The following is a 26,800-nucleotide window of genomic DNA, read 5'->3' as shown; positions in this document are numbered from 1 at the left end:
GTCCCTGTCTGAGTCTGTAATACCAACCTGTCCCTGTCTGAGTCTGTAATACCAACCTGTCCCTGTCTGAGTCTGTAATACCAACCTGTCCCTGTCTGAGTCTGTAATACCAACCTGTCCCTGTCTGAGTCTGTAATACCAACCTGTCCCTGTCTGAGTCTGTAATACCAACCTGTCCCTGTCTGAGTCTGTAATACCAACCTGTCCCTGTCTGAGTCTGTAATACCAACCTGTCCCTGTCTGAGTCTGTAATACCAACCTGTCCCTGTCTGAGTCTGTAATACCAACCTGTCCCTGTCTGAGTCTGTAATACCAACCTGTCCCTGTCTGGAGTCTGTAATACCAACCTGTCCCTGTCTGAGTCTGTAATACCAACCTGTCCCTGTCTGAGTCTGTAATACCAACCTGTCCCTGTCTGAGTCTGTAATACCAACCTGTCCCTGTCTGAGTCTGTAATACCAACCTGTCCCTGTCTGAGTCTGTAATACCAACCTGTCCCTGTCTGAGTCTGTAATACCAACCTGTCCCTGTCTGAGTCTGTAATACCAACCTGTCCCTGTCTGAGTCTGTAATACCAACCTGTCCCTGTCTGAGTCTGTAATACCAACCTGTCCCTGTCTGAGTCTGTAATACCAACCTGTCCCTGTCTGAGTCTGTAATACCAACCTGTCCCTGTCTGAGTCTGTAATACCAACCTGTCCCTGTCTGAGTCTGTAATACCAACCTGTCCCTGTCTGAGTCTGTAATACCAACCTGTCCCTGTCTGAGTCTGTAATACCAACCTGTCCCTGTCTGAGTCTGTAATACCAACCTGTCCCTGTCTGAGTCTGTAATACCAACCTGTCCCTGTCTGAGTCTGTAATACCAACCTGTCCCTGTCTGAGTCTGTAATACCAACCTGTCCCTGTCTGAGTCTGTAATACCAACCTGTCCCTGTCTGAGTCTGTAATACCAACCTGTCCCTGTCTGAGTCTGTAATACCAACCTGTCCCTGTCTGAGTCTGTAATACCAACCTGTCCCTGTCTGAGTCTGTAATACCAACCTGTCCCTGTCTGAGTCTGTAATACCAACCTGTCCCTGTCTGAGTCTGTAATACCAACCTGTCCCTGTCTGAGTCTGTAATACCAACCTGTCCCTGTCTGAGTCTGTAATACCAACCTGTCCCTGTCTGAGTCTGTAATACCAACCTGTCCCTGTCTGAGTCTGTAATACCAACCTGTCCCTGTCTGAGTCTGTAATACCAACCTGTCCCTGTCTGAGTCTGTAATACCAACCTGTCCCTGTCTGAGTCTGTAATACCAACCTGTCCCTGTCTGAGTCTGTAATACCAACCTGTCCCTGTCTGAGTCTGTAATACCAACCTGTCCCTGTCTGAGTCTGTAATACCAACCTGTCCCTGTCTGAGTCTGTAGTACCAACCTGTCCCTGTCTGAGTCTGTAATACCAACCTGTCCCTGTCTGAGTCTGTAATACCAACCTGTCCCTGTCTGAGTCTGTAATACCAACCTGTCCCTGTCTGAGTCTGTAATACCAACCTGTCCCTGTCTGAGTCTGTAGTACCAACCTGTCCCTGTCTGAGTCTGTAATACCAACCTGTCCCTGTCTGAGTCTGTAATACCAACCTGTCCCTGTCTGAGTCTGTAATACCAACCTGTCCCTGTCTGAGTCTGTAATACCAACCTGTCCCTGTCTGAGTCTGTAATACCAACCTGTCCCTGTCTGAGTCTGTAGTACCAACCTGTCCCTGTCTGAGTCTGTAATACCAACCTGTCCCTGTCTGAGTCTGTAATACCAACCTGTCCCTGTCTGAGTCTGTAATACCAACCTGTCCCTGTCTGAGTCTGTAATACCAACCTGTCCCTGTCTGAGTCTGTAATACCAACCTGTCCCTGTCTGAGTCTGTAATACCAACCTGTCCCTGTCTGAGTCTGTAATACCAACCTGTCCCTGTCTGAGTCTGTAATACCAACCTGTCCCTGTCTGAGTCTGTAATACCAACCTGTCCCTGTCTGAGTCTGTAATACCAACCTGTCCCTGTCTGAGTCTGTAATACCAACCTGTCCCTGTCTGAGTCTGTAATACCAACCTGTCCCTGTCTGAGTCTGTAATACCAACCTGTCCCTGTCTGAGTCTGTAATACCAACCTGTCCCTGTCTGAGTCTGTAATACCAACCTGTCCCTGTCTGAGTCTGTAATACCAACCTGTCCCTGTCTGTAATGTGTGTGTGTGTGTGTGTGTGTGTGTGTGTGTGTGTGTGTGTGTGTGTGTGTGTGTGTGTGTGTGTGTGTGTGTGTGTGTGTGTGTGTGTGTGTGTGTGTGTGTACCTGTAGCTGGGTTTTCCTTGGCTCCTGAATGACTGTAGCTCCTCCCTCAGAGAACCAAGCTCCGCCTCTCTGGAGCACAGCTGAAGAGAACAATAGAGAGGTTAGTGTGTTAGAGAGGTTAGTGTGTTAGAGAGGTTAGTGTGTTAGAGAGAGGTTAGTGTGTTAGAGAGGTTAGTGTGTTAGAGAGGTTAGTGTGTTAGAGAGAGGTTAGTGTGTTAGAGAGGTTAGTGTGTTATAGAGGTTAGTGTGTTAGAGAGGTTAGTGTGTTAGAGAGGTTAGTGTGTTAGAGAGGTTAGTGTGTTAGAGAGGTTAGTGTGTTAGAGGTTAGTGTGTTAGAGGTTAGTGTGTTAGAGAGGTTAGTGTGTTAGAGAGAGGTTAGTGTGTTAGAGAGGTTAGTGTGTTAGAGAGGTTAGTGTGTTAGAGGTTAGTGTGTTATAGAGGTTAGTGTGTTAGAGGTTAGTGTGTTAGAGGTTAGTGTGTTAGAGGTTAGTGTGTTAGAGGTTAGTGTGTTAGAGAGGTTAGTGTGTTAGAGAGGTTAGTGTGTTATAGAGGTTAGTGTGTTATAGAGGTTAGTGTGTTAGAGGTTAGTGTGTTAGAGAAAGGTTAGTGTGTTATAGAGGTTAGTGTGTTATAGAGGTTAGTGTGTTAGAGAAAGGTTAGTGTGTTAGAGGTTAGTGTGTTAGAGAGGTTAGTGTGTTAGAGAAAGGTTAGTGTGTTAGAGGTTAGTGTGTTAGAGAGGATAGTGTGTTAGAGGTTAGTGTGTTAGAGCTTAGTGTGTTATAGAGGTTAGTGTGTTAGAGGTTAGTGTGTTATAGAGGTTAGTGTGTTAGAGGTTAGTGTGTTAGACGTTAGTGTGTTAGAGGATAGTGTGTTAGAGGTTAGTGTGTTAGAGGTTAGTGTGTTAGAGGTTAGTGTGTTAGAGAAAGGTTAGTGTGTTAGAGGTTAGTGTGTTATAGAGGTTAGTGTGTTAGAGGTTAGTGTGTTAGAGAAAGGTTAGTGTGTTAGAGAGGTTAGTGTGTTAGAGGTTAGTGTGTTAGAGGTTAGTGTGTTAGAGGTTAGTGTGTTAGAGAAAGGTTAGTGTGTTAGAGAAAGGTTAGTGTGTTAGAGAGGTTAGTGTGTTAGAGAAGATAGTGTGTTAGAGGTAAGTGTGTTAGAGAGGATAGTGTGTTAGAGGTTAGTGTGTTACAGGTTAGTGTGTTAGAGAGGATAGTGTGTTAGAGGTTAGTGTGTTAGAGAGGTTAGTGTGTTAGAGAGGTTAGTGTGTTAGAGAGGTTAGTGTGTTATAGAGGTTAGTGTGTTAGAGAGGTTAGTGTGTTAGAGAGAGATTAGTGTGTTAGAGAGAGGTTAGTGTGTTAGAGAGGTTAGTGTGTTAGAGAGGTTAGTGTGTTATAGAGGTTAGTGTGTTAGAGAGGTTAGTGTGTTAGAGAGGTTAATGTGTTAGAGAGGTTAGTGCGTTAGAGGTTAGTGTGTTATAGAGGTTAGTGTGTTAGAGGTTAGTGTGTTAGAGGTTAGTGTGTTAGAGGTTAGTGTGTTAGAGGTTAGTGTGTTAGAGAGGTTAGTGTGTTATAGAGGTTAGTGTGTTATAGAGGTTAGTGTGTTAGAGGTTAGTGTGTTAGAGAAAGGTTAGTGTGTTATAGAGGTTAGTGTGTTATAGAGGTTAGTGTGTTAGAGGTTAGTGTGTTATAGAGGTTAGCGTGTTATAGAGGTTAGTGTGTTATAGAGGTTAGTGTGTTAGAGGTTAGTGTGTTATAGAGGTTAGTGTGTTAGAGAGGTTAGTGTGTTAGAGAGGTTAGTGTGTTAGAGGTTAGTGTGTTAGAGAGGTTAGTGTGTTAGAGAGGTTAGTGTGTTAGAGAGGTTAGTGTGTTAGAGAGGTTAGTGTGTTAGAGAGGTTAGTGTGTTAGAGAGGTTAGTATGTTAGAGGTTAGTGTGTTAGAGGTTAGTGTGTTAGAGAGGTTAGTGTGCTAGAGAGGTTAGTGTGTTAGAGGTTAGTGTGTTAGAGAGGTTAGTGTGTTAGAGAGGTTAGTGTGTTAGAGGTTAGTGTGTTAGGGGTTAGTGTGTTAGAGAGGTTAGTGTGTTAGAGGTTAGTGTGTTAGAGAGGTTAGTGTGTTAGAGAGGTTAGTGTGTTAGAGAGGTTAGTGTGTTATAGAGGTTAGTGTGTTAGAGAGAGGTTAGTGTGTTAGAGGTTAGTGTGTTAGAGAGGTTAGTGTGTTAGAGAGAGGTTAGTGTGTTAGAGAGGTTAGTGTGTTAGAGGTTAGTGTGTTAGAGAGGTTACTGTGTTAGAGAGGTTACTGTGTTATAGAGTTCAGTGTGTTAGAGGTTAGTGTGATAGAGAGGTTAGCGTGTTAGAGGTTAGTGTGTTAGAGAGGTTAGTGTGTTAGAGGTTAGTGTGTTAAAGAGGTTCGTGTGTTAGAGGTTAGCGTGTTAGAGGTTAGTGTGTTAGAGAGGTTAGTGTGTTAGAGGTTAGTGTGTTAGAGGTTAGTGTGTTAGAGAGGTTAGCGTGTTAGAGGTTAGCGTGTTAGAGGTTAGTGTGTTAGAGAGAGGTTAGTGTGTTAGAGAGGTTACTGATTGCCTGCCATCCTGACCCTGATCCTGCCGTCCTGACTCTGATCCTGCCGTCCTGATCCTGCCGTCCTGACTCTGATCCTGCCGTCCTGACTCTGATCCTGCCGTCCTGACTCTGATCCTGCCGTCCTGATCCTGCCGTCCTGACTCTGATCCTGCCGTCCTGACTCTGATCCTGCCGTCCTGACCCTGATCCTGCCGTCCTGATCCTGCCGTCCTGACTCTGATCCTGCCTGCCATCCTGACCCTGATCCTGCCATCCTGACCCTGATCCTGCCGTCCTGACTCTGATCCTGCCTGCCATCCTGACTCTGATCCTGCCTGCCATCCTGACCCTGATCCTGCCTGACTCAGATTTGGATTATGACTCTTTGCCTGCGTTGATTTACCTTTTGCCTCTTGAACTATAATAAACTCCGAGACTCGTACTATCTGCATCTGGGTCTTAGCCTGAGCCGTGATAACAATGCTCTTAGTTTTAGATGTTCAGGACCAGTTTATTACTGGCCACCTCATTCCAAAACAGACTGCTACTCTTTGTTAAGGGTTTCAGAGACTTCATTATCTGTGGTTGCTGATGCGTATATGGTTGAATCATCAGCATACATGGACACACATGCTTTGTTTAATGCCAGTGGCAGGTCATTGGTAAAAATAGAAAAGAGTAGAGGGCCTAGGGAGATGCCCTGCGGTACACCACACTTCACATGTTTGACATTAGAGAAGCTTCATTTAATCCCCTAAAGTCGATGTCTGCGGAAATGTAATTAGTATAATTTAAAAAATCCCCATTAAAATCTGTCAATTTAAGATTTTTTTTCATTGGATGTGACTCAATCCACCATATCTGCCTACGTCACACTTCCACATCTGTGGTGAAAGGTGACAGAGCTAGAGAGAGTTTGTCAGACCATGAGACATCTGTGTTGAAAGGTGACAGAGCTAGAGAGGTGTTTGTCAGACCATGAGACATCTGTGGTGGAAGGTGACAGAGCTAGAGAGGTGTTTGTCAGACCATGAGACATCCCGGAAATCGGTCTTCTCACAAAATCGTCTGTAGCTTCTGAACGGTTTGTCCTACAAACTATTAACTACTGTGGAAAGGTGAGACTCTCACAAACACGTACATGTTGGTTGTTTTGCTCTAGGATGCCCACAGGCCTGAATGTCCCCCGGTGCCAGTTGAAATAATTAATGGAAGTACAGTATATATTGAGATAGACACTTCATTGGGGAGGACTATCTGCTGCTCCGTGTAGTGGTCTTCAAAATCAAATATCAAATGATCCCTGGTATGACCTTTCTATGATCCCTGGTATGACCTTTCTATGATCCCTGGTATGACCTTTCTATGATCCCTGGTATGACCTTTCTATGATCCCTGGTATGACCTTTCTATGATCCCTGGTATGACCTTTCTAAAACAATATAATATGGCTTCGTATAGATCCATAGAGTGAGAGGTAGCTTTTGGGTGGCTCATCCCATTGGAATGTTGTCAAGGAGGGCGGTGTGTAAGCAAAGCAGAGGCCCTTGGTTCGAGCCAGGCATGAGCCGAAGGAGGGGGAAGTGGTACTCGCTATACAAGCTGTGTGTGTGTGTGTGTGTGTGTGTGTGTGTGTGTGTGTGTGTGTGTGTGTGTGTAGCAACTCACCTTTTCTCTCAGTGTGTCTATCTCCTGGTCTTTGTCTTGTAGGATGGTAGAGTGGGCCAACAGGGCCTCTGTAGCCTGGGCAACAAGACACACTGTCATAACCACAACACACACTGTCATAGCAACAACAACACACACTGTCATAGCAACAACAACACACACTGTCATAGCAACACACACTGTCATAACCACAACAACACACACTGTCATAGCAACAACAACACACACTGTCATAGCAACACACACTGTCATAACCACAACACACACTGTCATAACCACAACACACACTGTCATAGCAACACACACTGTCATAACCACAACACACACTGTCATAGCAACACACACTGTCATAACCACAACACACACTGTCATAACCACAACACACACTGTCATAGCAACAACAACACACACTGTCATAGCAACAACACACACTGTCATAACCACAACACACACACTGTCATAACAACACACACTGTCATAGCAACAACACACATTGTCATAACAACAACAATACACTGTCATAACAACACACATTGTCATAGCAACAGCAACACACACTGTCATAACCACAACACACACTGTCATAGCAACAACAACACACACTGTCATAGCAACACACACCGTCATAACAACACACACACTGTCATAACAACACACACACTGTCATAACCACAACACACACACACACACACACACACACACACACACACACACACACACACACACACACACACACACACACACACACACACACACACACACACACACACAGAGAGAGCAGGTAACCATGCCAAAACTAACACAGCCTGTATTTATTTACGTATCAAGATCTAATATTGTAGTCAGGCACCATGTGACATGTGAACAGGCAACATTTAGTTTAGAAGTCGGAGTGTGTTTTCTCTCGCTGCAGCTCATTGATAACAGAAAACGGTGTCAATGTTACAAGCTGCGTCATATTTCTTTGCATCGATGCTTCTGAATAAGAACAAAGTAGCCTTTCGTCTTCCGTTTCACATACTTTTCTGTGGACTCATTGTCACGTCCTGACCAGTATAAGGGTTATTGGTTATGGTAGTTTGGTCAGGACGTGGCAGAGGGTATTTGTTTTATATGGTTCGGGGGGGGGTTATGTGTATGTAGAGGGGAATTGTATTTATGTGTTCCGGGGGTTTTTGGTGTATGTTCTGGTTTTGGGTTTCTAGGTTTTCTAGGTTTTGTATTTCTGTGTTGGCCTGGTGTGGCTCCCAATCAGGAACAGATGTACATCGTTGTTCCTGATTGGGAGTCATACTTAGGGAGCTTGTTTTCACCTGTGGGTAGTTGTATTTTGCACTGCTGTTATTTATAGCCTGTGAAACTGTCGGTCTGTCGTTCTTTGTTTCTTGTTTTCGTGTTCACTACTTATTAAATAAAGTAATAATGATGAACACGCAACCCGCTGCGCCTTGGTCCCCTTCTCTCTTCAACGACGGCCGTGACACTCATACTCTGACCCACCAGTTCCCCAATGTGCATGCTCCTGGAGAAACTAGGATTCCATCCTAGCTGTGTTATAGAGGGTTGGGGATTCCATCCTAGCTGTGTTATAGAGGGTTGGGGATTCCATCCTAGCTGTGTTGTAGAGGGTTGGGGATTCCATCCTAGCTGTGTTATAGAGGGGTGGGGATTCCATCCTAGCTGTGTTGTAGAGGGTTGGGGATTCCATCCTAGCTGTGTTATAGAGGGTTGGGGATTCCATCCTAGCTGTGTTATAGAGGGTTGGGGATTCCATCCTAGCTGTGTTATAGAGGGTTGGGGATTCCATCCTAGCTGTGTTATAGAGGGGTTGGGGATTCCATCCTAGCTGTGTTATAGAGGGGTTGGGGATTCCATCCTAGCTGTGTTATAGAGGGGTTGGGGATTCCATCCTAGCTGTGTTATAGAGGGTTGGGGATTCCATCCTAGCTGTGTTGTAGAGGGTTGGGGATTCCATCCTAGCTGTGTTATAGAGGGGTTGGGGATTCCATCCTAGCTGTGTTATAGAGGGGTTGGGGATTCCATCATAGCTGTGTTATAAAGGGTTGGGGATTCCATCCTAGCTGTGTTATAGAGGGTTGGGGATTCCATCCTAGCTGTGTTATAGAGGATTGGGGATTCCATTCTAGCTGTGTTGTAGAGGGTTGGGGATTCCATCTTAGCTGTGTTATAAAGGGTTGGGGATTCCATCCTAGCTGTGTTATAGAGGGTTGGGGATTCCATCCTAGCTGTGTTGTAGAGGGTTGGGGATTCCATCCTAGCTGTGTTGTAGAGGGTTGGGGATTCCATCCTAGCTGTGTTATAGAGGGTTGGGGATTCCATCCTAGCTGTGTTATAGAGGGGTGGGGATTCCATCCTAGCTGTGTTGTAGAGGGTTGGGTATTCCATCCTAGCTGTGTTGTAGAGGGTTGGGGATTCCATCCTAGCTGTGTTATAGAGGGTTGGGGATTCCATCCTAGCTGTGTTGTAGAGGGTTGGGGATTCCATCCTAGCTGTGTTATAAAGGGTTGGGGATTCCATCCTAGCTGTGTTGTAGAGGGTTGGGGATTCCATCCTAGCTGTGTTATAGAGGGTTGGGGATTCCATCCTAGCTGTGTTGTAGAGGGTTGGGGATTCCATCCTAGCTGTGTTATAGAGGGTTGGGGATTCCATCCTAGCTGTGTTGTAGAGGGTTGGGGATTCCATCCTAGCTGTGTTATAGAGGGTTGGGGATTCCATCCTAGCTGTGTTGTAGAGGGTTGGGTATTCCATCCTAGCTGTGTTGTAGAGGGTTGGGGATTCCATCCTAGCTGTGTTATAGAGGGTTGGGGATTCCATCCTAGCTGTGTTATAAAGGGTTGGGGATTCCATCCTAGCTGTGTTATAGAGGGTTGGGGATTCCATCCTAGCTGTGTTATAGAGGGGTTGGGGATTCCATCCTAGCTGTGTTATAGAGGGTTGGGGATTCCATCCTAGCTGTGTTGTAGAGGGTTGGGGATTCCATCCTAGCTGTGTTATAGAGGGTTGGGGATTCCATCCTAGCTGTGTTATAGAGGGTTGGGGATTCCATCCTAGCTGTGTTATAGAGGGTTGGGGATTCCATCCTAGCTGTGTTATAGAGGGTTGGGGATTCCATCCTAGCTGTGTTATAGAGGGTTGGGGATTCCATCCTAGCTGTGTTGTAGAGGGTTGGGGATTCCATCCTAGCTGTGTTATAGAGGGGTTGGGGATTCCATCCTAGCTGTGTTATAGAGGGTTGGGGATTCCATCCTAGCTGTGTTGTAGAGGGTTGGGGATTCCATCCTAGCTGTGTTATAGAGGGTTGGGTATTCCATCCTAGCTGTGTTATAGATGGGTTGGGGATTCCATCCTAGCTGTGTTATAGAGGGTTGGGGATTCCATCCTAGCTGTGTTGTAGAGGGTTGGGGATTCCATCCTAGCTGTGTTATAGAGGGTTGGGTATTCCATCCTAGCTGTGTTGTAGAGGGGTTGGGGATTCCATCCTAGCTGTGTTATAAAGGGTTGGGGATTCCATCCTAGCTGTGTTGTAGAGGGTTGGGGATTCCATCCTAGCTGTGTTATAGAGGGTTGGGGATTCCATCCTAGCTGTGTTGTAGAGGGTTGGGGATTCCATCCTAGCTGTGTTGTAGAGGGTTGGGGATTCCATGTCATTGATGTTAGCCTAGTGGCCATCCAGAATCACAACACCTCACAGACTTTAAAGAGAGTGCATTGTTTTCATGCCGTTGTCAGCTAACCCCTCTACAGTGAGCGAAAAAAGTATTTGATCCCCTGTTGATTTTGTACGTTTCCCCACTGACAAGGAAATGATCAGTCTATAATTTTAATGGTAGGTTTATTTGAACAGTGAGAGACAGAATAACAACAAAAAAATCCTGAAAAACGCATGTCAAAAATGTTATAAATTGATTTGCATTTTAATGAGGGAAATAAGTATTTGACCCCCTCTCAATCAGAAAGATTTCTGGCTCCCATGTGTCTTTTATACAGGTAACGAGGTAAGATTAGGAGCACACTCTTAAAGGGAGTGCTCCTAATCTCAGCTTGTTACCTGAATGTACCGTCACCTGTCCACAGAAGCAATCAATCAATCAAATTCCAAACTCTCCACCATGGCCAAGACCAAAGAGCTCTCCAAGGATGTCAAGGACAAGATTGTAGACCTACACAAGGCTGGAATGGGCTACAAGACCATCACCAAGCAGCTTAGTGAGAAGGTGACAACAGTTGGTGCGATTATTCGCAAATGGAAGAAACACAAAAGAACTGTCAATATCCCTCGGCCTGGGGCTCCATGCAAGTTCTCACCTCGTGGAGTTGCAATGATCATGAGAACGGTGAGGAATCAGCCCAGAACTACACGGGAGGATCTTGCCAATGATCTCAAGGCAGCTGGGACCATAGTCACCAAGAAAACAATTGGTAACACACTACGCCGTGAAGGACTGAAATCCTGCAGCGCCCGCAAGGTCCCCCTGCTCAAGAATACATATACATGCCCGTCTGAAGTTTGCCAATGAACATCTGAATGATTCAGAGGACAACTGGGTGAAAGTGTTGTGGTCAGATGAGACCAAAATGGAGCTCTTTGGCATCAACTCAACTCACCGTGTTTGGAGGAGGAGGAATGCTGCCTATGACCCCAAGAACACCATCCCCACCGTAAAACATGGAGGTGGAAACATTATGTTTTGGGGGTGTTTTTCTGCTAAGGGGACAGGACAACTTCACCGCATCAAAGGGACGATGGACGGGGCCATGTACCGTCAAATCTTGGGTGAGAACCTCCTTCCCTCAGCCAGGGCATTAAAAATGGGTCGTGGATAGGTATTCCAGCATGACAATGACCCAAAACAAACGGCCAAGGCAACAAAGGAGTGGCTCAAGAAGAAGCACATTAAGGTCCTGGAGTGGCCTAGCCAGTCTCCAGACCTTAATCCCATAGAAAATCTGTGGAGGGAGCTGAAGGTTCGAGTTGCCAAACGTCAGCCTCAAAATCTTAATGACTTGGAGAAGATCTGCAAAGAGGAGTGGGACAAAATCCCTCCTGAGATGTGTGCAAACCTGGTGTGTGCAAACCTAAGTCATGTTTTGCAGAGGGGTCAAATACCTATTTCCCTCATTAAAATGCAAATCAATTTATAACATTTTTGACATGCGTTTTTTCTGGATTTTTGTTGTTGTTGTGTTTTTAGGGTATATCGGGCAGTATTTTCGATTTCGGATGAAAAGCGTGTCCAGAGTAAACTGCCTAATACTCGGGACCAGCATCAAATATTTGCATATTATTAGTAGATTTGGATCGAAAACACTCTGAAGTTTCTAAAACTGTTTGAATGATGTCTGTGAGTATAACAGAACTCATATGGCAGGCAAAAACCTGAGAAAAATCCAACCAGGAAGTGGGAAATCTGATGCTTCTTTTCAAGTCATTGCCTCTCTAACACACAGTGACTTAGGGTTCATTTTGCACTTCCTACGGCTTCCACTAGATGTCAACAGTCTTTAGAACCTTGTTTCAGGCTTTTGCAGTGAACAGAGAGCGAACAAGAAGGCCGGGAAGTTGGTGACTCAGAAAATGACATGAGTTCATTGGCGCGCCTTCACGTGATGAGGTAGCTGTGTTCCATAACGTTTTTCAAGACATTGGAATCGTCCGGTTGGAATATCATTGAAGTTTTATGTTAAAAAGGCCCTAAAGATTGATGCTATACAACGTTTGACATGTTTCTACGAACGTAAATAGAACTTTTCTTGACTTTTCGTCGTGAAAATATTTCCTACATTTCATTTTCATTTCATTTTAGTCATTTAGCAGACGCTCTTATCCAGAGCGACTTGCAGTAGTGAATACATACATTTCATACATTTTATTTCATTTCATGCATTATTTTTGTACATTTGGAGTAGCTTACTGAACACGCAAACAACAAGGAGGTATTTGGACATAAATGATGGGCTTTATCAAACAAAACAACATTTATTTTGGACCTGGGAATTCCTGGAAGTGCATTCTGATGAAGATCATCAAAGGTACGTGAATATTTATAATGCTATTTATGATTTTAGATGACTCCAAAATGGCGGGTATCTGTATTGCCTGCTGTTGTTTTCTGAGCGCTGTACTCAGATTATTGCAAAGAGTGCTTTCCCCGTGAAGCTTTTTTGAAATCTGTCTCAGCGGTTGCATTAAGGAGATGTTTATCTATAATTCTTTGAATAACAGTTTAATATTTTATCAACATTTATGATGAGTATTTTTGTAAATTGATGTGCTGATCACCGGCTGTTTTGGAGGCAAAATATTTCTGAACATCACGCGCAAATGTAAAATGGGTTTTTTGGATATAAATATGAACTTTATCGAGCAAAACATACATGTATTGTGTAACATGAAGTCCTATGAGTGCCATCTGATGAAGATCATCAAAGGTTAGTGAATATTTTAACTGTATTTTTGGTTGTTGTGATGCATGTCCTTGCTTGGAAAATGGCTATGTGGTTTTTCTTGTGAAGTATATGTCCTAACATAATCTAATTTTATGCTTTCGCCGTAAAGCCTTTTTGAAATCAGATAATGTGGTTCGATTAACGAGAAGTTTATCTTTAAAATGGTGTAAAATAGTTGGTTCTTTGAGAAAATGAAATTATGATATTTTTGTGTTTTGTATTTTGCGCCATGCTATTTCACTGGCTGTTGAATAGTGTGTCCCGCAGGTGGGACGGTCACGTCCCACCTAGCCCAGAGAAGTTATTCTGTCTCTCACTGTTCAAATAAACCTACCATTAAAATTACAGACCGATCATTTCTCTGTCAGTGGGCAAACATACAAAATCAGCAGGGGATCAAATACTTTTTCCCTCACTATATAGTGCAAGTCACTATACAGCCAACAACCTCTAATAAGGCCTTAACTCAGCCGTTCACAAAGATCACATTCATGATGAACGCTATGCTGTGGGCTCAACCATAAATAACCTTTAAAAAGTCTGTTATCGTGAACTGTGAAATAGCACCGCATTACTCCACTGCTGTCCTGTCTTTATAAACAGCACAGAGAGACAAGCTGTTAGTATTTTAGTGTGTGGGCCACAGGAGTTTGGTGGTACCTTCCTTGGGGAGGACGGGTTCGTGGTAACGGCTGGAGCGGAATCAGTGGAATGGTATCAGATACATCAAACACATTGGTTTGATTCCAGCCATTATTATGAGCTGTCCACTATGCATTATGAGGTGCATTATGGGGGATGGGAGGTGCATTATGGGGGATGGGAGGTGAGCACAGGAGTTTGGTGGTACCTTCCTTGGGGAGGACGGGCTCGTGGTAACGGCTGGAGCGGAATCAGTGGAATGGTATCAGATACATCAAACACATTGGTTTGAATTCCAGCCATTATTATGAGCTGTCCACTATGCATTATGAGGTGCATTATGGGGGATGGGAGGTGCATTATGGGGGATGGGAGGTGAGCACAGGAGGTTGGCGGCACCTTAATTGCGGAGGACGGGTTCGTGGTAACGGCTGGAGCGGAATCAGTGGAATGGTATCGAATACATGGTTTCCATGGTTTCCATGTGTTTGATGCCATTCCGTTTCCTCCGTTTCAGACATTATTAGGAGCCGTCCTCCCCTCAGCAGCCTCCACTGGTGTGTGAGTACCTGAGTCTGCTGAATCTCACTGAGCAGGGACAGAGGGTGTGTGTGAGTACCTGAGTCTGCTGTATCTCACTGAGCAGGGACAGAGGGTGTGTGTGAGTACCTGAGTCTGCTGTATCTCACTGAGCAGGGACAGAGGGTGTGCGAGTACCTGAGTCTGCTGTATCTCACTGAGCAGGGACAGAGGGTGTGCGAGTACCTGAGTCTGCTGTATCTCACTGAGCAGGGACAGAGGGTGTGTGTGAGTACCTGAGTCTGCTGTATCTCACTGAGCAGGGACAGAGGGTGTGTGTGAGTACCTGAGTCTGCTGTATCTCACTGAGCAGGGACAGAGGGTGTGTGAGTACCTGAGTCTGCTGTATCTCACTGAGCAGGGACAGAGGGTGTGTGAGTACCTGAGTCTGCTGTATCTCACTGAGCAGGGACAGAGGGTGTGTGTGAGTACCTGAGTCTGCTGTATCTCACTGAGCAGGGACAGAGGGTGTGTGTGAGTACCTGAGTCTGCTGTATCTCACTGAGCAGGGACAGAGGGTGTGTGAGTACCTGAGTCTGCTGTATCTCACTGAGCAGGGACAGAGGGTGTGTGAGTACCTGAGTCTGCTGTATCTCACTGAGCAGGGACAGAGGGTGTGTGAGTACCTGAGTCTGCTGTATCTCACTGAGCAGGGACAGAGGGTGTGTGTGAGTGTGTGTGTCGTCCAGACTGCTGTCCTCTTCCAGTCTCTGGACTCTCCGCTCTAGAGAACGGCTCAGTGTCCGCAACTCAAACACCACACTCTGTTCCTGCTCCAACTACACACACACACACACACACACACACACACACACACACACACACACACACACACACACACACACACACACACACACACACACACACACACACACACACACACACACACACACACAGACACACAGGCTTGGGTTAGCAGGGTTAGTCCCTCCCACCATCCACCCTGCTCCCTGTCTCTTTCCCCAATGTCCCTCTCTCCCCCCTACTCCCTGTCTCTTTCCCCAATGTCCCTCTCTCCCCCCTACTCCCTGTCTCTATCCCCAATGTCCCTCTCTCCCTCCACCCTGCTCCCTGTCTCTTTCCCCAATGTCCCTCTCTCCCCCCTACTCCCTGTCTCTTTCCCCAATGTCCCTCTCTCCCCCCTACTCCCTGTCTCTTTCCCCAATGTCCCTCTCTCCCCCCTACTCCCTGTCTCTTTCCCCAATGTCCCTCTCTCCCCCCCTACTCCCTGTCTCTATCCCCAATGTCCCTCTCTCCCTCCCCCCACTCCCTGTCTCTTTCCCTAATGTCCCTCTCTCCCCCCTACTCCCTGTCTCTATCCCCAATGTCCCTCTCCCCCCTACTCCCTGTCTCTATCCCCAATGTCCCTCTCTCCCCCCTACTCCCTGTCTCTTTCCCCAATGTCCCTCTCTCCCCCCCTACTCCCTGTCTCTATCCCCAATGTCCCTCTCTCCCCCCTACTCCCTGTCTATATCCCCAATGTCCCTCTCTCCCCCCCTACTCCCTGTCTCTATCCCCAATGTCCCTCTCTCCCCCCTACTCCCTGTCTCTATCCCCAATGTCCCTCTCTCCCCCCTACTCCCTGTCTCTATCCCCAATGTCCCTCTCTCCCCCCCTACTCCCTGTCTCTATCCCCAATGTCCCTCTCTCCCCCCTACTCCCTGTCTCTATCCCCAATGTCCCTCTCTCCCCCCCTACTCCCTGTCTCTATCCCCAATGTCCCTCTCTCCCCCCTACTCCCTGTCTCTATCCCCAATGTCCCTCTCTCCCCCCTACTCCCTGTCTCTATCCCTAATGTCCCTCTCTCCCCCCTACTCCCTGTCTCTATCCCCAATGTCCCTCTCTCCCCCCTACTCCCTGTCTCTATCCCCAATGTCCCTCTCTCCCCCCTACTCCCTGTCTCTATCCCCAATGTCCCTCTCTCCCCCCTACTCCCTGTCTCTATCCCCAATGTCCCTCTCTCCCCCCCTACTCCCTGTCTCTATCCCCAATGTCCCTCTCTCCCCCTACTCCCTGTCTCTATCCCCAATGTCCCTCTCTCCCCCCCTACTCCCTGTCTCTATCCCTAATGTCCCTCTCTCCCCCCTACTCCCTGTCTCTATCCCCAATGTCCCTCTCTCCCCCCTACTCCCTGTCTCTATCCCCAATGTCCCTCTCTCCCCCCTACTCCCTGTCTCTATCCCCAATGTCCCTCTCTCCCCCCTACTCCCTGTCTCTATCCCCAATGTCCCCCTCCATCCAAATAAAGCAATCAACCCAGTCCCTCCAAGACCCTGTGTTCTCACCTGGGCTTCTCTCTCTCTCAGATTGGTCTGTAGATCTGTCAGTCTGTCTCTCTGCCTCTCCCTCTCTCCTCTCAGCCTATCACAGTCCTCCTGCCACAACCTCAACTGCTCCTCCATGTTTCCCAGCCTCTCCTTCAACACCCTGTTCTGAAGAGGAGAGGAGAGAGGGATGAGAGGAGAGGAGAGGAGGGGAGAGGAGAGAGGGATGAGAGGAGAGGAGAGGAGAGGAGAGGAGAGGAGAGGAGAGGAGAGGAGAGGAGAGGAGAGGAGAGGAGAGGAGAGGAGAGGGAGGAGAGGAGAGGAGAGGAGAGGAGAGGAGAGGAGAGGAGAGGAGAGGAAAGGAAAGGAAAGGAAAGGAGAGGAGAGGAGAGGAGAGGAGAGGAGAGGAGAGGAGAGGAGAGGAGAGGAGAGGAGAGGAGAGGAGAGAGGGATGAGAGGAGAGGAGAGAGGAGAGGAGAGGAGAGGAGAGGAGAGGAGAGGAGAGGAGAGGAGAGGAGAGGAGAGGAGAGGAGAGGAGAGGAGAGGAGGGGAGGAGGGGAGGGGAGGAGAGGAGTGATGAGAGATGAGAGGAGAGGAGTTGAGAGGACTGGATAGAGGGAGGTGTGTGTGTGTGTGTGTGTGTGTGTGTGTGTGTGTGTGTGTGTGTGTGTGTGTGTGTGTGTGTGTGTGTGTGTGTGTGTGTGTGTGTGTGTGTGTGTGTGTGTGTGTGTGTGTGTGTGTGTGTGTGTGTGTGTATACCTCTGCTTGTGTGCTGTCTAGTTGTGTAGAACTAATGGTTTTGCTGAGGGAGGATTCTTCCATCTCTTCTCGGAGTGAACGGAGTTCCACACGCAACGAGTGTTCTGCTGAGACAGCCTGAGGGAGGACAGGGAGGGGGGAGGACAGGGAGGGAGAAAGGGAGGACAGGGAGGACAGGGAGGGGGGAGGACAGGGAGGGAGAGAGGGAGGACAGGGAGGGGGGAGGACAGGGAGGGAGAGAGGGAGGACAGGGAGGGGGGAGGACAGGGAGGGAGAGAGGGAGGACAGGGAGGGGGGAGGACAGGGAGGGAGAGAGGGAGGACAGGGAGGGAGAGAGGGAGGACAGGGAGGGAGAGAGGGAGGACAGGGAGGGGGGGAGGACAGGGAGGGGAGGGGTGATGACAGGGAGGGAGAGAGGGAGGACAGGGAGGGGGGAGGACAGGGAGGGAGAGAGGGAGGACAGGGAGGGGGGAGGACAGGGAGGGGAGGGGGGAGGACAGGGAGGAAGAGAGGGAGGACAGGGAGGGGGGAGGACAGGGAGGGAGAGAGGGAGGACAGGGAGGGGGAGGACAGGGAGGGGGGGAGGACAGGGAGGGGGGAGGACAGGGAGGGGAGGGGGGAGGACAGGGAGGGAGAGAGGGAGGACAGGGAGGGGGGAGGGGGAGGACAGGGAGGGGGGAGGACAGGGAGGGAGAGAGGGAGGACAGGGAGGGGGGAGGACAGGGAGGGAGAGAGGGAGGACAGGGAGGGAGAGAGGGAGGACAGGGAGGGGGGAGGACAGGGAGGGAGAGAGGGAGGACAGGGAGAGAGGGAGGACAGGGAGGGAGAGAGGGAGGACAGGGAGGGAGAGAGGGAGGACAGGGAGGGAGAGAGGGAGGACAGGGAGGGAGAGAGGGTTGTGATTAATGTAGGTGTGACTGATTCAGCTGGCTGGTCTACATTCCATTCCACAACTGTCCAGTTCCTGTCTGACTACTTTGAAGCAGTTTCATTGCATCAACCAATTGTGTGCCACGCCACAGTTCGAAGGTATTGAAGACATCTCCCAATGTCCCAGCGACCTGGACGAACCTCGACTTAGGCACTGGATCTGGTGTGGCCTCCCTGGTTAACCTCTTAGGTTAACCCTAACCCTAACCCTAACCCCTAACCCCTAACCCTAACCTCTTAGGTTAACCCTAACCCTAACCCTAACCCCTAACCTCTTAGGTTAACCCTAACCCTAACCCTAACCCTAACCCCTAACCCCTAACCTCTTAGGTTAACCCTAACCCTAACCTCTTAGGTTAACCCTAACCCTAACCCTAACCCCTAACCCTAACCTCTTAGGTTAACCCTAACCCTAACCCCTAACCCTAACCTCTTAGGCTAACCCTAACCCTAACCCCTAACCCTAACCCTAACCTCTTAGGTTAACCCTAACCCTAACCTCTTAGGTTAACCCTAACCCTAACCTCTTAGGTTAACCCTAACCCTAACCCTAACCCTAACCCCTAACCCTAACCCTAACCTCTTAGGTTAACCCTAACCCTTACCTCTTAGGTTAACCCTAACCCCTAACCCCTAACCCTAACCCTAACCTCTTAGGTTAACTCTAACCCTTACCCTAACCCTAACCCCTAACACCTAACCCTAACCCTAACCTCTTAGGTTAACTCTAACCCTTACCCTAACCCTAACCCCTAACCCCTCACCCTAACTCTAACCTCTTAGGTTAACCCTAACCCTAACCCTAACCTCTTAGGTTAACCCTAACCCTAACCCTAACCTCTTAGGTTAACCCTAACCCTAACCCTAACCTCTTAGGTTAACCCTAACCCTAACTTCTTAGGTTAACTCTAACCCTTACCCTAACCCTAACCCCTAACCCCTTACCCTAACCCTAACCTCTTAGGTTAACCCTAACCCTAACCCTAACCTCTTAGGTTAACCCTAACCCTAACCCTAACCTCTTAGGTTAACCCTAACCTCTTAGGTTGACCCTAACCCTAACCCTAACCTCTTAGGTTGACCCTAACCCTAACCCTAACCTCTTAGGTTAACCCTAACCCTAACCCTAACCCCTAACCCTAACCTCTTAGGTTAACCCTAACCCTAACCCCTAACCCTAACCTCTTAGGCTAACCCTAACCCTAACTCCTAACCCCTAACCCTATCCCTAACCTCTTAGGTTAACCCTAACCCTAACCTCTTAGGTTAACCCTAACCCTAACCTCTTAGGTTAACCCTAACCCTAACCCTAACCCTAACCCCTAACCCTAACCTCTTAGGTTAACCCTAACCCTAACCCTAACCTCTTAGGTTAACCCTAACCCCTAACCCTAACCTCTTAGGTTAACCCTAACCCTTACCTCTTAGGTTAACCCTAACCCCTAACCCCTAACCCTAACCCTAACCCTAACCCTAACTCTAACCCTTACCCTAACCCTAACCCCTAACACCTAACCCTAACCCTAACCTCTTAGGTTAACTCTAACCCTTACCCTAACCCTAACCCCTAACCCCTTACCCTAACCCTAACCTCTTAGGTTAACCCTAACCCTAACCCTAACCTCTTAGGTTAACCCTAACCCTAACCCTAACCTCTTAGGTTAACCCTAACCCTAACCCTAACCTCTTAGGTTAACCCTAACCCTAACCTCTAGGTTAACCCTAACCCTAACCTCTTAGGTTAACCCTAACCCTAACCCCTAACCTCTTAGTGTAACCGATCTGAAATGGCTAGTTAGTTAGCGGTGGTGCGCGCTAATAGCGTTTCAATCTGTGACGTCACTCGCTCTGAGACTTGAAGTAGGGTTTCCCCTTGCGTTGCAAGGGCCGCGGCTTTTGTGGCGCGATGGGTAACGATGCTTCGTGGGGTGTCAGTTGTTGATGTGTGCAGAGGGTCCCTGGTTCAAGCCCAGGTTGGGGCGAAGAGAGGGACGGAGCCTACACTGTTACATTAGGTTAACCCTAACCCTAACCTCTTAGGTTAACCCTAACCCTAACCCTAACCTCTTAGGTTAACCCTAACCCTTACCTCTTAGGTTAACCTTAACCCTTACCTCTTAGGTTAACCTTAACCCTAACCCTAACCCCTAACCCTAACCCTAACCTCTTAGGTTAACCCTAACCCTAACCTCACCTATCCAGGAGTTAAGCTCTAGCAGGAGTCTACAATGTAGCCTACCTGGAACTCATCTAAGCCACCGGTCCCCTCAGGTCCCTTATCCCCTCTGGATAAGAGCGTCTGCTAAATGACTAAAACTCCCCTCAGGTCCCGTGGGGCTCAGTTGGTAGAGCATGGTGTTTGCAACGCCAGGGTTGTGGGTTCGATTCCCACGGGGGGACCAGTACGGAATTTTTTTAATGAAATGTATGCATTCACTACTGTAAGTCGCTCTGGATAAGAGCGTCTGCTAAATGACTAAAACTCCCCTCAGGTCCCGTGGGGCTCAGTTGGTAGAGCATGGTGTCTGGATAAGAGCGTCTGCTAAATGACTAAAACTCCCCTCAGGTCCCGTGGGGCTCAGTTGGTAGAGCATGGTGTCTGGATAAGAGCGTCTGCTAAATGACTAAAACTCCCCTCAGGTCCCGTGGGGCTCAGTTGGTAGAGCATGGTGTCTGGATAAGAGCGTCTGCTAAATGACTAAAACTCCCCTCAGGTCCCGTGGGGCTCAGTTGGTAGAGCATGGTGTCTGGATAAGAGCGTCTGCTAAATGACTAAAACTCCCCTCAGGTCCCGTGGGGCTCAGTTGGTAGAGCATGGTGTCTGGATAAGAGCGTCTGCTAAAATGACTAAAATGTAAAACAATCGATGTGTGTTTGTCTGTACCTCTGCCAGCTCTTCCACCAGGCGGTGGTTGTGATTGGCCAGCTCAGTCAGCTGTGTGTTTCCCTCCTTCTTCTGGCCCTGCTCCCGGCTGTGATGTCGGTCCAGCTCGGCCAGTGAGGAGGAGAGGTCGGAGGTTAGCTCCGCCTCTCTCTGTTGTGACGACAGCTCACACACCTCCAGCCTCCTCTGGAGAACATGCTTCTCCTGTTGCAGGACCTGACACACACACACACACACACACACACACACACACACACACACACACACACACACACACACACACACACACACACACACACACACACACACTGCATTTACATCGTTGCTCCTAAAACACTAGTTCTATCTGTCTGTCTGTCTGCGTCAGTTGTCTCACCTCTACATGTCTGTCTCTCTGCGTCAGGTGTCTCACCTCTACCTGTCTGTCTGTCTGTCTGTCTCTCTGTCAGTTGTCTCACCTCTACCTGTCTGTCTGTCTCTCTGTCAGTTGTCTCACCTCTACCTGTCTGTCTGTCTCTCTGCGTCAGTTGTCTCACCTCTACCTGTCTGTCTGTCTCTCTGCGTCAGTTGTCTCACCTCTACCTGTCTGTCTGTCTCTCTGTCAGTTGTCTCACCTCTACCTGTCTGTCTGTCTCTCTGTCAGTTGTCTCACCTCTACCTGTCTGTCTGTCTCTCTGTCAGTTGTCTCACCTCTACCTGTCTGTCTCTCTGCGTCAGTTGTCTCACCTCTACCTGTCTGTCTCTCTGCGTCAGTTGTCTCACCTCTACCTGTCTGTCTCTCTGCGTCAGTTGTCTCACCTCTACCTGTCTGTCTGTCTCTCTGCGTCAGTTGTCTCACCTCTACCTGTCTGTCTGTCTCTCTGTCAGTTGTCTCACCTCTACCTGTCTGTCTGTCTCTCTGTCAGTTGTCTCACCTCTACCTGTCTGTCTGTCTCTCTGTCAGTTGTCTCACCTCTACCTGTCTGTCTGTCTCTCTGCGTCAGTTGTCTCACCTCTACCTGTCTGTCTCTCTGCGTCAGTTGTCTCACCTCTACCTGTCTGTCTGTCTCTCTGCGTCAGTTGTCTCACCTCTACCTGTCTGTCTCTCTGCGTCAGTTGTCTCACCTCTACCTGTCTGTCTGTCTCTCTGCGTCAGTTGTCTCACCTCTACCTGTCTGTCTCTCTGCATCAGTTGTCTCACCTCTACCTGTCTGTCTGTCTCTCTGCGTCAGTTGTCTCACCTCTACCTGTCTGTCTCTCTGCGTCAGTTGTCTCACCTCTACCTGTCTGTCTGTCTCTCTGCGTCAGTCGTCTCACCTCTACCTGTCTGCCTCTCTGCGTCAGTTGTCTCACCTCTACCTGTCTGTCTGTCTCTCTGCGTCAGTTGTCTCACCTCTACCTGTCTGTCTGTCTCTCTGTCAGTTGTCTCACCTCTACCTGTCTGTCTGTCTCTCTGTCAGTTGTCTCACCTCTACCTGTCTGTCTGTCTCTCTGTCAGTTGTCTCACCTCTACCTGTCTGTCTGTCTCTCTGCGTCAGTTGTCTCACCTCTACCTGTCTGTCTCTCTGCGTCAGTTGTCTCACCTCTACCTGTCTGTCTCTCTGCGTCAGTTGTCTCACCTCTACCTGTCTGTCTGTCTCTCTGCGTCAGTTGTCTCACCTCTACCTGTCTGTCTCTCTGTGTCAGTTGTCTCGCCTCTACCTGTCTGTCTGTCTCTCTGCGTCAGTTGTCTCACCTCTACCTGTCTGTCTCTCTGCGTCAGTTGTCTCACCTCTACCTGTCTGTCTGTCTCTCTGCGTCAGTTGTCTCACCTCTACCTGTCTGTCTCTCTGCGTCAGTTGTCTCACCTCTACCTGTCTGTCTGTCTCTCTGCGTCAGTTGTCTCACCTCTACCTGTCTGTCTCTCTGCGTCAGTGCCTCGGCCAGCTCTACATTCCTCTCCAACAGAGCCTGGCCCAGCTCAGCAGCCAGGATCAGATCTGTCTCTAATCCCGCCTCCAGCTCCGCCTTTAACCCCGCCTTCCCCATGGAACCACTCCCACCCTGGCGGCAGGAGGAGGAGGAGGAGGAGGAGGAGAGGGGGAAGAAGGAGTCTTCCAAGCTGGGGGAGGGAAGGCTGTCCTTTCTGCAGAACATCGGAGGAGCCACAGGGGTCAGAGGTTACACCACCTTGTTAGGGGTCAGGGGTCAGAGGTTACACCACCTTGTTAGGGGTCAGGGGTCAGAGGTTACACCACCTTGTTAGGGGTCAGGGGTCAGAGGTTACACCACCTTGTTAGGGGTCAGGGGTCAGAGGTTACACCACCTTGTTAGGGGTCAGGGGTCAGACAGCCCCGCCCCTCATCTCTCAGTCCGTTACGCCGTCTCTTAATTGTTCTGGTCTGGTCTGGTCTGGTCTGGACTGGTCTGGTCTGGTTGGAACTGGTTTCGTTCTGGTTTGATCTGGACTGGTCTGGTCTGGTCTGGTCTGGTTGGAACTGGTTTCGTTCTGGTTTGATCTGGTTTGATCTGGACTGGTCTGGACTGGTTGGAACTGGTTTCGTTCTGGTTTGATCTGGACTGGTCTGGACTGGTCTGGTCTGGACTGGTCTGGACTGGTCTGGTCTGGACTGGTCTGGACTGGTCTGGTCTGGTTGGAACTGGTTTCGTTCTGGTTTGATCTGGACTGGTCTGGAGTGGTCTGGTCTGGTTGGAACTGGTTTCGTTCTGGTTTGATCTGGACTGGTCTGGTCTGGACTGGTCTGGTCTGGGATAGGGTGGAGAGGTGAAGGCCCCCCTGGATTGGTCGGGCTCTCTGAAACTAAAACAAACAGAAACAGTCCCTGATTGGCTGAATGGTGATGATGTGAAAGCTGATTGGCTGAATGGTGATGATGTGGAAGCTGATTGGCTGAATGGTGATGATGTGAAAGCTGATTGGCTGAATGGTGATGATGTGGAAGCTGATTGGCTGAATGGTGATGATGTGAAAGCTGATTGGCTGAATGGTGATGATGTGGAAGCTGATTGGCTGAATGGTGATGATGTGAAAGCTGATTGGCTGAATGGTGATGATGTGGAAGCTGATTGGCTGAATGGTGATGATGTGGAAGCTGATTGGCTGAATGGTGATGATATGAATGGTAAGACGGTATTACATTTACCTAATACAATACTACCACTATACTACCACTATACTACAGTATTACTACAATACTACCACTATACTACCAATATACTATGGTATTAACACTATACTGCTACAATACTACCATTATACTACAGTACTACCACTATTCTACTACAATACCACCACTATACTATAATATTACCACTAAAAAACTACAATACTACCACTATACTATAATACTACCACTATTCTACTACATTACCACCACTATACCACAATACTACCGCTAAAAAACTACAATACTATCACTACTCTACTACAATACTACCACCATCGTAAAATACTACCAATATAATACTACAATACTACCGCTATACTACAATACTACCACTATTCTACAACAATGCTACCACTATAGTACTACAATAGTACCACTATACTGCCACTATACTACAATACCAACACTATTCTACAACAATACTACCACTTTACTACAGTAAGACCACCACAATACTACAATACTGCCACTATAGTGCTACACTACTACCACTATACTACCACCATACTAACCCTTACCCTATACTACCATGATACTACTACTATACTACAGCTATAATACCATGATACTACCACCTACCACTATGCTACAATGTTACCGCTATACTACTAGACTGACACTATATTACTAGACTGCCACTATACTACTAGACTGACACTATACCACATTACTACCACTATACTACCACTATACTAACCCTTACCCTATACTACCATGATACTACTACTATACTACCGCTATAATACCATGATACTACCACCTACCACTATACCACATTACTACCACTACACTACTATGCTGACACAATATTACTAGACTGCCACTATACTACAATACTACCACTATACTACCACTATACTAACCCTTACCCTATACTACCATGATACTACCACTATACTACTATGCTGACACTATATTACTAGACTGCCACTATACTACAATACTACCACTATACTACTATGCTGACACTATATTACTAGACTGCCACTATACTACAATACTACCACTCTACTACAATACTACCACTATACTACTATACTGCCACTATACTACAATACTACCACTATACTACTAGACTGCCACTATACTACTAGACTGTCACCATACTACAATATTCCCGCTATACTACTATGCTGCCACTATTCTGCCACTATACTACTAGACTGACCCCATACTACAATACTACCACTATACTACTATACTGCCACTATACTACTAGACTGCCACTATACCACAATACCACCACTATACTACTATGCTGCCACTATACTACAATAATACCGCTATACTACTACACTGCCACTATACTATAATACTACCACTATATTACTATGCTGCCACTATACTACAATACTACCGCTAAACTACTATACTGCCACTATACTACAATGCTACCGATATACTACTATACTGCCGCTATACTGCTGGACTGCCACTATACTACAATACTACCGCTATACTACTATGCTGACACTATACTGCCGCTATACTACTAGACTGCCACTATACAGCTAGACTGCCACTATACTACAATACTACCACTATAATGCCACCATACTATAATACTACCACTATATTGCAATACTACCACTATACTAATATCCCGAAACTATACTATTATACCACTATTATGCTACCACTATTATGCTACCACTATACTACCACTATACTATAATACTACCACTATACTACCACAATACTACCGCTATGCTACTGCAATGATACCACTATACTACTACAATACTACCACTATACTACTACTATACTACCAATATACTACTACAATACTACCACTATTCTACTACAGTACTACCAATATACCACTATACTACCACAATACTACCACTATGCTACCGCTATGCTACCACTATACTACTACAATACTACCACTATGCTACTACATTACTACCACTATACTGCTACAGTACTACCAATATACTACTTCAATACTACCCCTATACTACCACAATACTACCACTATACTACCGCTATGCTACCATTATGCTACTACAATACTACCGCTATGCTACTACAATACTACCGCTATGCTACTACAATACTACCGCTATGCTACTACAATACTACCAATATACTACTTCAATACTACCCCTATACTACCACAATACTACCACTATACTACCACAATGCTACCACTATACTACCGCTATGCTACCAATATACTACCACAATACTACTACTATACTACTACAATACTACCGCCATGCTACTACTATACTACCGCAATACTACCACTATACTACCGCTATGCTACCAATATACTACTACAATACTACCACTATACTACTACAATACTACCGCTATGCTACTACAATACTACCGCTATGCTACTACAATACTACCGCTATGCTACTACGTTACTATAAATAGCAGTTTCAGTGGCATACCCTAACCACCTCCTGCATTCCACAGTCACACCGATACACACCCTTCTCTAAGAGCTGGTTTGGGTTGCATGAACAGACAGTATGGAACAGAGAGAACTGTATTGTCCTCTACACACACACACTACCCATTAACACCACACACACATTAACACCAAACACTACCCATTAACACCATACACTA

General features: G+C 47.4%; 1 protein-coding gene across 3 annotated transcripts in view; it reads right to left on the bottom strand.

Annotated features, from left to right (window-relative positions):
• bicdl2 (BICD family like cargo adaptor 2) overlaps positions 1-26,800 on the bottom strand; it is a 33,268-nt gene that overhangs the window by 4,136 nt on the left and 2,332 nt on the right. The window contains exons 2-8 of one of the 3 annotated variants that reach the window (XM_045690320.1): positions 22,941-23,847; positions 21,069-21,284; positions 17,255-17,371; positions 16,517-16,663; positions 14,858-15,010; positions 6,543-6,617; positions 2,327-2,406 (exon numbers count right to left, since the gene is read on the bottom strand). In XM_045690320.1, coding sequence (XP_045546276.1) covers positions 2,327-2,406; positions 6,543-6,617; positions 14,858-15,010; positions 16,517-16,663; positions 17,255-17,371; positions 21,069-21,284; positions 22,941-23,183 — 1,031 coding nt within the window. In that variant the 5' untranslated portion in view covers positions 23,184-23,847. Of the gene's footprint in view, positions 1-2,326; positions 2,407-6,542; positions 6,618-14,857; positions 15,011-16,516; positions 16,664-17,254; positions 17,372-21,068; positions 21,285-22,934; positions 23,848-26,800 lie in introns of all 3 variants that reach the window. The other 2 variants (XM_045690319.1, XM_045690321.1) reach the window with 2 other exon arrangements.

The sequence above is a fragment of the Salmo salar genome, chromosome ssa11 (genome assembly GCF_905237065.1).
Source record: "Salmo salar chromosome ssa11, Ssal_v3.1, whole genome shotgun sequence".
NCBI lineage: Eukaryota > Metazoa > Chordata > Actinopteri > Salmoniformes > Salmonidae > Salmo > Salmo salar.
The sequence above is the reverse complement of the archived record's forward strand: the minus strand, read 5'-3'. Positions and strand labels throughout refer to the sequence as shown.